The sequence below is a fragment of the Colobus angolensis genome, unplaced genomic scaffold (genome assembly GCF_000951035.1).
Source record: "Colobus angolensis palliatus isolate OR3802 unplaced genomic scaffold, Cang.pa_1.0 Scaffold32, whole genome shotgun sequence".
NCBI lineage: Eukaryota > Metazoa > Chordata > Mammalia > Primates > Cercopithecidae > Colobus > Colobus angolensis.
Window position 1 is genome coordinate 2389690 of NW_012116488.1, and position 12475 is coordinate 2402164.

A 12475-nucleotide genomic window follows, 5' to 3' on the forward strand; every position below is an offset into this window, starting at 1 on the left:
CTCAGCCTTCCAAGTAGCTGGGATGCAGGTATGCACCGCCACGCCTGGCTAATTTTTTGTATTTTTAGTAGAGATGGGGTTTCGCCACGTTGGACAGGCTGGTCTTGAACTCCCAACCTCAGGTGATCCACCCACCTCAGCCTCCCAAAGTGCTGGTATTACAGGCGTGAGCCGCCGCGCCTGGCCGAGAGAATGGTTTTCAAAGGATAAACGAAGGTTACATATAATTGTTTTGAGATCACTGCCTGTGGCTACAAAGATCCGTAACAGGGCGATGCGAGTCCACAGCTGGACAGGCTGCTGCTGGGTAGATGTCCTTGAAGTACTTTTTTGTATAAGGCGGTGATGCTTTTTGTGCAAGGCTGTGGTTTTTGCAATCTTTTGTGATAATTTTCTCATCGGGCATACCAGCATGAGACCCCGCACTATCACAAAAGACTGAAAACCCTACTCTATTTGTTCAGGTTGTTTTTTGTTTCTTGCACACAAGCGACTCCATTTTGATTCTGACAACTTTCACACTTCCTGAGATTCAAAGAGCTACATTTTCGGTTAGTGTATGTCTACTATACCTTTTTTCATCCTTTCAACATCTTTTGTCACATTTTAGATGATGCTCTTGTAGACAGTGCATTGCTAGACTTAAAAATCCAAGCTTACGACTTTTCCTGATAGATTGATTCCATTTGCTTTCATTTGGATTTTTAAAAATATGTGAACCTGTTAATACATCTCTTTCAGATTTTCCTGCTTTTTAGATAATTGTGTTTTCTACTCTCCTTTTTTAAAAAGGAAAAAAGATTCGATTTTTATTTTTTAGTTAATTGACCGTTTTTTTAAAAAGAGGTTTTAGGCTCACAGCAAAATTGGGTGGAAGGCAGTATCCACAGACTCCCTCCCCAGCAGAGTGGTGCATCTGTTAAAACTGATGAGCCAACACTGACACATCATGATCACCCAAAGTCCTCATAGTTACCTTAGGGTCCACTGTTGGTGGTGTACATTTTATGGACTCGGACAAATGACATGTATGCACCATTATAGGATCATACAAAGTAATTTTACTGCCCTAAAAATCCCGTGCTCTGCCTAACTCTTCCTTCCTAGCTCTAACCCCTAGCCACCACTGATGCTTTGTCTCCACAGTTTTGCCTCTTCCAGAATGTCGTATAGTTGGAATCATGGCAAAACTACGGAGACAACAGCATGAGTGGCTACAATGTGTCCACAAGGCTGGACCTGCTTCTGTCTCTGAGTCCTTGCAATGCCAGGCTCGTGCAGTGAGGTTCCCAATGATTCTATTATCATGTGAATCTTAGGAAAACGGTACTCTTCCCCCAAGCTGGCTGCATGACTTTGTATCGTCATCCATCAAAAGAACTTGATTAATAATCCCAGCACTTTGGGAGGCAGATCACTTGAGGTCAGGAGTTCGAGACTAGCCTGGCCAACACGGTAAAACCCCATTTCTACTAAAAATACAAAAATTAGCTGGGTGTGATGGTGTGGGCCTTGTAGTCCCAGCTACTCAAGAGGCGGAGACAGAATTGCTTGAACTCAGGAGGTTATAGTGAGCTGAGATCCTGCTACTGCACTCCAGCCTGGACAACTGAGTGTTACACACATACAAACTTGATGAACAGAGAAGACTGTGGTCACAGCTGAGGACCCCAAATTTGTAACCAAAGAGGACTGTTGCTGAAGCTCCAGGGCCTTTTAAGCAGGCCCCCAACAGGTGATCCCAGTCTTCAGAGAGGAAAGAGAGGTTTCATTGCTCCTGGGACCTCAGATTCTGCTGGCTGTGGGACAGGAGCCTGGACCTGTGAATCTCTCCACTCTGGCCACTGTGCCCTTGTGGTAGGTAACCAAGGCTGGCTGGTGACCCAACCTTCCCAGCTTGAAGTGCATTCTTCTGACTAGTCTGCTCCCTGCCCCGCCCCTCGCTTCCCTGCTCGTCTCCTACAGCACCTTAACCACCCTGGCAACAGAGGGATGCAAACGCAAGCTGGATCAGGAGAGCCTGCTGCTTCCGCCAGCCTCATCGCCACCATCCACCACGGAGGAGCTTCCACTTTCTGAGTGTGCTCCCCAACTTTCCTCCCCTGGGCAAACTCCTACCCATCCTTTGAGAATTTGCACAAACACTGCCTCTTTCTGTGGTGCTGTCCTCTCTCCCCTAAGGCTCTATCCCTGCTGTTTGCCTGCCCTGGCCTGGGAGCTCCTCTAGGGTGTGTGGGGATTTGGAGTCAAGTGTGAGCTGCCCAGGGCCCGACATGGAGAGGAAACGCAGCGATCCAGTGGAATGAGTGCACGGCCACCCACCGCTCTGGGACTTGGTTTTCAGTCCACAAACGGCCCATTCAGAAGACTCCAACCCTGTCCATTCCAACGTTACCCAAGGACCTAGGGAGCTGCTGTACTGTTCTCTCCACTGACTAGTTGATGATTAGTACAACCATCCTAAATATGAGGAATTTCTTCCTTATCTCTACCCCTAAATCCTCCATGGGGCAATAAAACTTGGGGGCCACATAGAGGACAAAGGATTGGCTTGTGACAGTAGGTGGGGCCCAACCTCCATGTGCATTTGCTGTGGGACTCTGGGCTTGTTTCCTCCTTGAGAAGAGCACATGTAATGCAGTGCCGGTGCAACCAACCCACGTGTACTTTGGAAGGATCCCTTCACCAAGTACTAGACACGCTGGAAGGCAGGTTGCAGGCTGCCTCCTGGGAAGCCGACTCAGCTGCACCAGGAGGCCTAGTCTCTTCTTAAGGTCCTTAGGCACAATGCCATTCTCAAATTTTTTGAATTTTTTGTTTTTTGAGATGAAGTCTCACTTGTCACCTAGGCTGAAGTGCAACGTTGGGATCTCAGCTGACTGCAACCTCTGCCTCCCAGGTTCAAGTGATTCTCCTGCCTCAGCCTCTCAAGTAGCTGGGATTACAGGTGCCTGCCACCACACCCAGCTAATTTCTGTATTTTCAGTAGAGATGAGGTTTCACCATGTTGGCCAGGCTGGTCTGGAACTCCTGACCTCAAGCGATCCGGCCGCCTTGGCCTCCCAAAGTGCTGGAATTACAGGCGTGAGCCACCGCGCCCGGCCAGGCACAATGCCAAATGACTCCCTGTCCCCTTGGGGTCACACAGCACATGCTAGGGAGTAGACAAAAGTGCAGCACTGTTTCTGATACTGAGACTGCTCTGGCTTTGGAGTAGTCAGGGAGGCTGAAATTTGAACCATCAAAAAGACAATGCAGGAACAAGGTCAACTTTGCAGTTTCTGGTTACTCTGAAATACTGGCAAGTCAAACTGTAGCAATTAGGAAAATACTTGGTTAGATAAGGATTGTCTGCAGACTCGTCAGAAATTTAAAAAACATGAAGGGTTGGTTATTTTGTTAGATAACTGACCTTGGTAAAACAGTACTTATGCCTCAGGACCATGGTGAGGACTGACTTGAGCTAACATAATGCAAAAGGTTCAAATTCACTTATCTGCTTTCTGCAGATGGCCAGCTTTCATTTCTGCCATCTCCAAGCCAAAGGCACAGTGCTTGGTACACCGGAACAGCCAGCCTGGGGCTCAATCCTGATACCCCCCCTACCTTCTCAAGTGGGAAGCAGAGGATTAAAGACCTCCTTGCCCATCTCTAAACTTTAGGACCCACACTAAAAATTTTTAAGTCAACTTCAGAATGTACTTGTTTAGAAAGCAATCCTCCTCCTTCCCTCATTCTTTTTTTTTTTTTTTTTGAGACGGAGTCTCGCTCTGTCGCCCAGGCTGGAGTGCAGTGGCCAGATCTCAGCTCACTGCAAGCTCTGCCTCCCGGGTTTACGCCATTCTCCTGCCTCAGCCTCCCGAGTAAGCTGGGACTACAGGCGCCCGCCACCACGCCCAGCTAATTTTTTGGAATTTTTAGTAAAGACGGGGTTTCACCGTGTTAGCCAGGATGGTCTCGATCTCCTGACCTCATGATCCGCCCGTCTTGGCCACCCAAAGTGCTGGGATTACAGGCTTGAGCCACTGCGCCCGGCCCTTCCCTCATTCTTAACTAGAGATATACTATTACTCAGAGTTACACAGCTGTGTATTTGAAGTCTGAGTTCCCTATTAAGTACCTGTCAAGATTTCAAGAAATAAAATTGAGGCAGATTCTCAGTTCATAGACGACAAGACTAGCAAATAAAGAAAGCCAGTGACCCAATGAAATGAACAACTTTTGTGAGTGGGGCTGGCAAGTGTAACTGCAGGATATATCCAACACAAATCCAAAGCAACTGCTACAAAACAAGGCAGATTCCAATGCTCTGATCTAATTATAAAATGAAAACAAGTTAATTTTAACATTAAAGCAGAGACAAAATACAATTGTATCATTATTTTAATCAAGTAACTTAGCTGTTTAGACAAATCCTTAAGACAGTTCAATAGAGCAAAGTGAAGAATTACTCTATTAGAATAACCTGTGAACAAAGTTCAGATTATTGAATTTGAATTCCACTGGAAGTTTGGCACCAGACTGAACACTGGTCTAAGCCAAAATTTTTAGTGTTCTAGAAGCCCTGAACATGTTTTCCCTCAGATTAAAAGTAGAAGCTTTATAATAGAACCTCATTAGCTTGACACTGAGTATGCTGAGTGCAACTTAGCTTAGGTAACCAGTATCTCCTATGGAATTCCAGTTAATGAAAGCAAATCAGCCTTGCGGCAAAGAATTTGAAACCTAGGCAACATACGAGTTTGAAGGAAAAAAAAAATCCTCTTTGGTGTGACAAAGCACAATCCCTCCAGGTATATGGCTCCTGCTCCACCTGCACCCGAATCTATCAAAGGCAGCTGGAGACCAATTCTTGTCTCTCCATTAAGAATGCTAGGTTTCAATTCCTTAAAATATCAAGCTAACAAGGTTTTATTACATCAAATGTTTGTATCATTTCAATGTGAAAATTTTTTTACACCTATTTGTTATTAAGGTCTCATTACCTGTGAAATAAGTCACAAAAAAAGAGGTGAATGGTATAAGCCACTGCTCCAAAATTAACCCTATCGATTCTCGATTCCCACTGTGCACTTTGTGAAAAGGGGCAACTGCCAACAGGTTTAACCTTGAAGATGATTACTCAAACACAGTCAGAACCCATAATGAGTTTAGATCAGGCAAGGAGTTCACAAGGAAGTTATCAACTCTTTTGTGTCCAAATCTAAAGCCCTGCATGGGCTCTGTCAGGTCCTTGTCACCTGCACTCAGGTGGCCATCAGACTTCTTGGGTGCCTGGCTATATTCAATGTGAAGTAAAAAATATCCCAAGTCTTACACCAAAATAGAGGCTCTGACTTAGAAGTATACTTTTAGTTTTCTTTTTAAATAAGACATTCTGGAAGAAAAAAAAAAAAAAAGAAAATCAAGTTTGAAACACAGTTAACACTTATTTTGGCAAGATAGCAACCAAAATCTGAAAAGCATGAACTATGTGTCCCAATGTAAAAGGTATTAAAGAACCATGGGGGGGGGGAATTAAAGCCACACACTGAACAAAAAGACACAGGATGTCTAACATTTTGGAATTGTAATTTAAACCCTAAGGGCAAAAGCTGAAAAATCATGCTTAGGTTGCTAGTAAGTGCACCCTTCCCTGTTTCTCCCAAATAAAATCAGTTTATTGTTTAATTGCACCCCAAAGCAAGTTCTCTCAGTACAAAGTAACTACTACATACACACAAAATGCTTGTTAATGTAATAATTTCCCTGGCTCATCCAACGTGCAATGCACACGACTTCAAAGACTACAATTTGGGGCAAGTGTACATAAAATGAGAAAACAGCTCTCCAAATTTCAAAATCTGCTCTTACATTATTTATAGGACACTCAGGTTGTATTCTTGGTAAGATGTTGCACTGTCACTTGATTATCAGTCTACTTCACAATGTACATTACCAGATGCCAATTTGAGGGACGATAAAACTTTAGTACTATATTTCTTAATGGGCTGAATAAGTTAACTACAATTAAGTTTGCTTTACATCCTGTTGAAGACCTCTTTGCAGCCCCAGAACCTAACAATATCTGGCAGGCTCCAAGAATGCTCATCAGGTGAAATGATGGCACAACATTTAAAAAAAGGAGCCAGTTACTTCAGCTTAAGTCATTCGGAGCCAAACATCTGAAGAATGACCAAAATCAAATCTTTATTTTTATAACTGTATAAATGTGATCCAAATGTGTCCACCACTAGTTTTTCAAAAAGAAACATGCTATAAATAAGCAAACTACATCTGCTCACTGATGTGTATGGACTCCCTAGATGTCTCATTGGGCTTAATTACAGACCACTCACAGTAATAGATTTTTAGTGTAAAGTGTAGCATGATGTTAAGCCATTTTAGCTTTTGCACATACATGTTGCACTTCTGGCTGATAATGGAGAAAATTTGCAGCATTATACTGTTAAGCTAGGTTGCATCCATCCCTTTAAATGGCATCAATATCGATGTCGTCATCCTTGTTGTCCGACTTCACGGTTTCCACTTTCGGTACACTGGCAGTCTTCGAATACACCACCTGATAAGAAGAATAATTTCATTCAACATAAGCTGATAAATCTGTTTATAAAACAGATCAATATAAACTGTGATCACAGAGGAGGAAAATTGCCTAGCCGCAGCTATTTCTTCTTCACTGAACAGCTTTGTTATGCAAACACTGCAAGTTCTCTTACATAGGCTCCAGTCTAAGAGCATTTTTAAAGTTTTTTATAGGCTATAATGTGTAGGAGTAGGAAGTTTCCACCAGCCTATTATTTTCCAAATTATTGAGCGGCTGTATTTTATGGCATCTTAAATTCTCAACTTGAAATTACCCCCAACTGCCATTTCATCACTCCTCACAAACCTTTTTAACTCAAACACCCATCACCAGCACTGTATCCAATACCCTCCTCCCGCAGTGTTTACCTCAATGTTCTCATCTTCATCATCTTCTTCACCACCAGACGATTCTTCCTCTGCTTCCTTCAACCATTTTATAAACGGTTCTGCTTTGACACGAATCTCTTTGGCAAGTTCTTTGGAGACATATTTCTTAGAGGCCTAAAAAATGTGAGTACAAGTCTCTTAGCTGGGAACCTTTAACAACTTTTGATTATTTATATAATCCCCCTTACTGAGCTCTCAGCTCTGAGGGGACTGGGTCCTAACAAGTCTGAATCCTCAACAGAATAAATGTACTCAGTGAATACATTAGTCTCAGCAGTCTGTTATGACTACAAAGCTGATATGGTGGGAATCACAACCTATAGCACAGGGACTGAACTTTAGCTAGGTATTAGACATTTTTTTCTTGATCTCAAAACCCTGTCACAATACTTGTGAATGGCTGGGAGCGGTGGCTCACACCTGTAACCTCGGCACAGCGGATCACCTGAGGTCAAGAGTATGAGACCAACCTGACCAACATGGTAAAACCCCGTCTACTAAAAATACAACAATTAGCTGGGTGTGATGGCAGGTGCCTGTAATCCCAGCTGCTAGGGAGGCTGAGGCAGGAGAATCACTTGAAGCTTGGAGGCAGAGGTTGCAGGGAGCTGAGATAACACCACTGCACTCCTGCCTGGGCAACAGAGACTTCATTTCCAAAAAAAAAAAAAAAAACCACCCCAAAACTTGTGAACCTGAAGAGCCCACCGATGTACTTCCCCACCTTTTCCGACCAGCTGATGATGACCTCTTCTTCTAAAAGATCTGCGTCGTACATCTCCTTCAAGATATGTGGAATCTTGGAGATAAGCTGAGCTTGATGCATTGCTACCACACACTCCAAACCATGAAGAAGGTACCGTTGAGCTTTTTTGTTGTTGTGACAAAACTGCAAATAGATACCTTGGCGTTAAGCTTTTTCATATGTTCTAAGTTGACAACTCTAGTACCCAAATAAGAGTGTCTGCAAGTGCAAGGCCCATACAATAGTGGTTCAAAAAGGTCAATACATAAACATCACTATTACTTTGTAGGGCCTGGATACGGCACTTTCAGATGCCCAGAGGCTTGTAAGGCGGGTCAATTTCCCTACTTTCAAGCATGACAGGACAAGCAAAAATGGTTAAAACGACCATCTCAAAAGCCACACAGCTGTAATCTCATTTATGAATCCAGAGCAATTTGCTTACTCGTAGGAAATGGCGCCTGTATTTCTTAATCTGTTCTCTAATCTTCTCATTAAAAAGAACTTCAGTCAGAACAAGAGGGCCCATGGCTTTTACATCCAGTCTTTCTGCTTCAGCAACAATTTCTTTGTCAGATGAATCAATAATACCCTCTTCTTTCTTTTTCTGCAAATAAAAGGAAAACAGTTCAGTGAAATGGAGGCACACTTTGCCAGGTTCAAGATGGCAGTCAGTCCCTGCTCTCATGGACATATTTTTCCTAATCGGGCAGTTGCAAAAATATAGTGCCTGGAACCACGTGCAAAAAATATTTAATGAATGAACAAGAATTAAAAAGAGTTGTGCATTAGAGTAATCCTAATCACACTGCTTAAAGTATCATATATCTAAAGGCACAAGGCTGAGCTGAAGCCTATTTACAGACCATGCAAATATTTTACCTTAACAAAATCAAACAGGATATTGACCCGCTCCTCAATTGTTCTTTCCAAATCATCACTGAGTGTCAGAACTTTTGCATGGTCACTGATTTCATCCATTCGACGCCTTTGAGCTTCCTCAGTTGTATCTTCTCCCCAGTCATCATCCTCCTCTTCTTCCTGTTTCCGAAAACAGAGCTACTTGATCAAAAGTCTTTAAAAAAACAAAAAAAGCTTCACATTTTGTCAAGCTAATGGCATCAAGTCCATCTCCCACCAAATTGGGTTCACCTTAATTCAAACCAATCCAAAACATTAGTGTATTACACACTGAAGGCTAGTTTCCACACTTGCGCCCACCTCAACCAATTGACATACACTTTACACAACTTTAGTGACCCCTAGGCCATCAACCTTGCACTTACCACTGTATGTGGAGGAGGACTAATTTCATTTGGTGGTGGTGGTGGTGGTGGTGTCTCACTGCTGGATACGGAGCCATTTTCCTTGTCTTTGCCCTTTCTATTTTTCTTTTCCTTTTCTTTCTTTCCTGTACCACTGTCACTATTCTCTATAGAGCAAAAGGAAATAAAAATTTAACCCCGTAACTTACGTGACCTCATTGCCCATCATTAACATTTAAAACCCTGCCCTTAACTTTCCTATGGATCCCCTCAGAAAAACCACAGCGCACACAAATGCTAAGAGACATCATAGACCAAATTCATCATGTATTTCATAGATAAGAATGTCTAAGAATGGAGTGACACAAAACGTTAGAGGAGTATTATAACTGCTAGGTAACATTAAGATGAAGTGATAATGCCTCCACCGGGAGTGAAAGGTTCCCTCTCTGTCATCCCTCATGAACAGTCATAAACTCAACCCAGCTTTAGCCGACAGATGAAACACTGTTTAAGTCTATATAACGGCTTGTCTCATGGGAGAGAGAACACCGGAATAGGTTAGACTTTCTTGCTATAGCAAGCTCAAATTGTGTCAGACAGTTTCCATCATCTGCCACAGAGTGTTGCTTGCAATGCTCAAGTTGAATGAAGCGGGCCCTCTTTACCAATGTCAGTAAAAAGACCCTTTGCTGGGTTTCCATCAGAATTTCAGTCATTACTTCATCTACCCTAAGATCATCTGCCTTGATATGGCAGTTTAATTGGCAGCCGATTTTTCACCTTTAATGGTAATTAACAATACACTTTTGAAAAATAGCTTAGATTTGGTAAAATATAGTGCAAAGACTAAAAGGTTCCTTACATTGTTTTTCCGAGACAGAGTCACTGTTGCCCAGGCCGGAGTGCAGTGGCAAGATTTCAGCTCAGTGCAACCTCTGCCTCCAAAGTTCAAGTGATGCTCATGCCTCAGCCACTTGAGTGGCTGGGATTACAGGAGCACACCATCACGCTCTGCTAATTTTTGTATTTTTAGTAGACAGGTTTCACTATGTTGGCCAGGCTGGTCCTGAACTCCCGGCCTCAAGTCATCAGCCCGCCTTGGCCTCCCAAAATGCGGGGAATATAAGCATGAGCCACGATGCCCAGTCTCCCTTACATTCCTATTACAAAAACACCTTCCATTTTGTTCCCAACAGTTAGTTTACTTTATGTTAGGATCTTAGGAGTTCATCATGGAAGACTCACCAGGTGGGTTTTTGAGAATGAATGTGCAGAGTTTATGATGTGTGTCAAGCATGCCTCGATAGCCACAGGCTTTACAAGAATTACCTATTGTTTGCTTCTTTGGATTGACATGCTGCCAAAAAAATAACAAGTATGTTATCCACAACATAACACGAAAATATCTAACCAGAAGACATCTAAACCACAGACAGCTTCACATCCAAAGGAAACATTTTTCACAGTGACCTACTTTAAAAAAAACGGAAATATCTCCACAACTGGAGGTTTTGTCTTTGACTTATATTTGCTCTGCCTTCTCAGGAAGGTTACTTAACGGTAACAAAAGTAGGTATATGGCTTTTTTCTTTTGACAACCACAAAAGCACTTACCAAATCTGTTTCAGGATTCTCACATTCAGGACAGAGAACAAATTTTTTAATGAATCCATCCAACATGTCTTGCAGCTTATTCGCCTCATGAGATCCATTGACAATGTAACGGTCATTCTTAACATCAAACTGGGTCTGTGCTCCCAGCTCACAACCAAAATATTTGGTGGGATCTATTTGAATGAAAGAGAAATTTGGATCGTTACAGTTAACTAATCTTTGGCTATTCACCCACGTTTGTACGAACACTATTTTTTTTTTTTTGAGATGGAGTCTGTCACCCAGGCTGGAGTGCAACGGCATGGTGTCAGCTCACTGCAACCTTGGCCTCCCGGGTTCAAGCGATTCTCCTGCCTCAGCCTCCTGAGCAGCTGGGACTACAGGGCATGCCACCACAGCCGGCTAATTTTTGTATTATTAGTAGATCCAGCGTTTCACTATGTTGGCTAGGCTGGTCTAGAACTCCTGACCTCGTGATCTGCCTGCCTCAGCCTTCCAAAGTGCTGGAGGTTACACGTGTGAACCATCGCACCCGGCCATCCACTCTTTAATTAAATGTGTTCCCCTGGTAGTTTTGTGAACTCATGGCAACCAATAAACCACGGTACCTCACTTAACTTGTAAGCTAATTAGCTAGCATACAATTAGAACAAGTTTTGCAGCTCAAACACTTTGAGGACTCTATCCATAACATGCCCTTTATGGACTTTTCCAAGATTTACTTACACGTTGGAGGCCGATTAAGCGCCTTTGCAACGTCAACCATGTTGACTATAACTGTCTTGATTCCATTTCCTTTGCCCTCGACCTAAAGGAAATAAGAATTTTAATTGTGCAGTTTCCCCTGACAGATGCAAACTCCAAAATTCTACAGAAAGAGTTATCAACTAAATTGAAGAGCAGTTTATTACCTTGGCAATCAGACGGGGCATCTTGTAGCGATAGAACTGGTCTGACACGCTGCGGTTGACATTGACAGACATTTTGGCTTATTAGTGGCTTTATCAATAAGATGAAGAGATCTTTGATTGCAACTTTTTGGTATCTTCTGTCTGGAGAAGAAGGGATGACATAAACGACTGCAAGAGTTCTCGGTCTCTGACATGAAAAAATTTTCGCCACTGAGGCTGTAAGCTTCTTGCTTGTATGCTATGTTTCCCCAATACAGGTACCAATGGCTGCGCAACAGCTCTGAAAGAGAAAGAGAAAGAACACACAAACCCCCCCCCCAGGTTTAACATCATCGCTGAATGGAAACACCTCCTTTTACATCCTAGTAATGCTTCTGCTTAATTCTACCTTAAAAACCATCTGAGATCACAAGCAGTCATTGTCATGTAACACAGTACAACCTGCGGGAACATAAAAGGCCTCCATTTCGACTAAGCTGTGACTCTGGTAGGGAAATGCCTGGTAAGAAACACAAGCTGCGCTGCCTCAGTCGCCTGAGTTTCCATCAGACCGACAGCACTCAGCAGGTTTGCCTCTGCGGCCATTCTAGAAGTGCTCAAGAACGAACCCGAACCCTCTCCGCCCCCACCCCGCCTGGATTAGGAAACTTCTCAGGCACACCCCCGTTCGCCATCATTTTCAAGGGGAAACTGGGGAACTGTTCTCCACAACTAATTGTTGCTTCGGCAACCATGGCTTACTTCAAAGCAGCACTTCCTTAAAAGCAGCGCTCGCCCAAAAGTGCCATTAAGCAAGGGAGGCTCGGCCCGGCCTCCCTTTTCCTCGCTATTCCAACACTCGGTTAACCTTCGACCCGGTCCCCATGGCTACCGCGCCCCGAGGCGTTTCCGCGGGGGCTGGCGAGCCGGACACCTCCGCGAAGAAGGGCGGCGCGCGACCCGAGCCTCTGGGCCCATCCCCA

At 43.5% G+C, this 12475-nt stretch overlaps 1 protein-coding gene across 2 annotated transcripts; it reads right to left on the minus strand.

Annotated features, from left to right (window-relative positions):
• Positions 1 to 4314: 4314 nt before the first annotated feature.
• EIF5 (eukaryotic translation initiation factor 5) lies at positions 4315 to 12475 on the minus strand. 2 transcript variants are annotated; one of them, XM_011951426.1, is made up of 11 exons: positions 12255 to 12475; positions 11514 to 11793; positions 11329 to 11410; positions 10603 to 10775; positions 10234 to 10345; positions 9007 to 9152; positions 8603 to 8761; positions 8166 to 8327; positions 7700 to 7864; positions 6955 to 7089; positions 4315 to 6562 (listed from the first exon to the last, which is right to left on the minus strand). In XM_011951426.1, the coding sequence occupies exons 2-11, from the start codon at positions 11583 to 11585 to the stop codon at positions 6473 to 6475; spliced, it is 1296 nt and encodes a 431-aa protein (XP_011806816.1). In that variant the 5' UTR covers positions 11586 to 11793; positions 12255 to 12475; the 3' UTR covers positions 4315 to 6472. The 2 variants fall into 2 exon arrangements, with proteins under 2 accessions (XP_011806816.1, XP_011806815.1); XM_011951425.1 differs by lacking the exon at positions 12255 to 12475 and having other exon boundaries at positions 11514 to 11889.

Bases quoted from the DNA above. Each gene is read 5' to 3' on its own strand.
- EIF5 (XM_011951426.1), bottom strand. From the start codon at position 11,585: ATGTCTGTCAATGTCAACCGCAGCGTGTCAGACCAGTTCTATCGCTAC. The intron at 9,153-10,233 runs GTGAGTCTTCCA...TTTGCTCTATAG, and splicing joins CATTCTCAAAAACCCACCTG to AGAATAGTGACAGTGGTACA. The intron at 7,090-7,699 runs GTGGGGAAGTAC...CACATTTTTTAG, and splicing joins TCATCAGCTGGTCGGAAAAG to GCCTCTAAGAAATATGTCTC.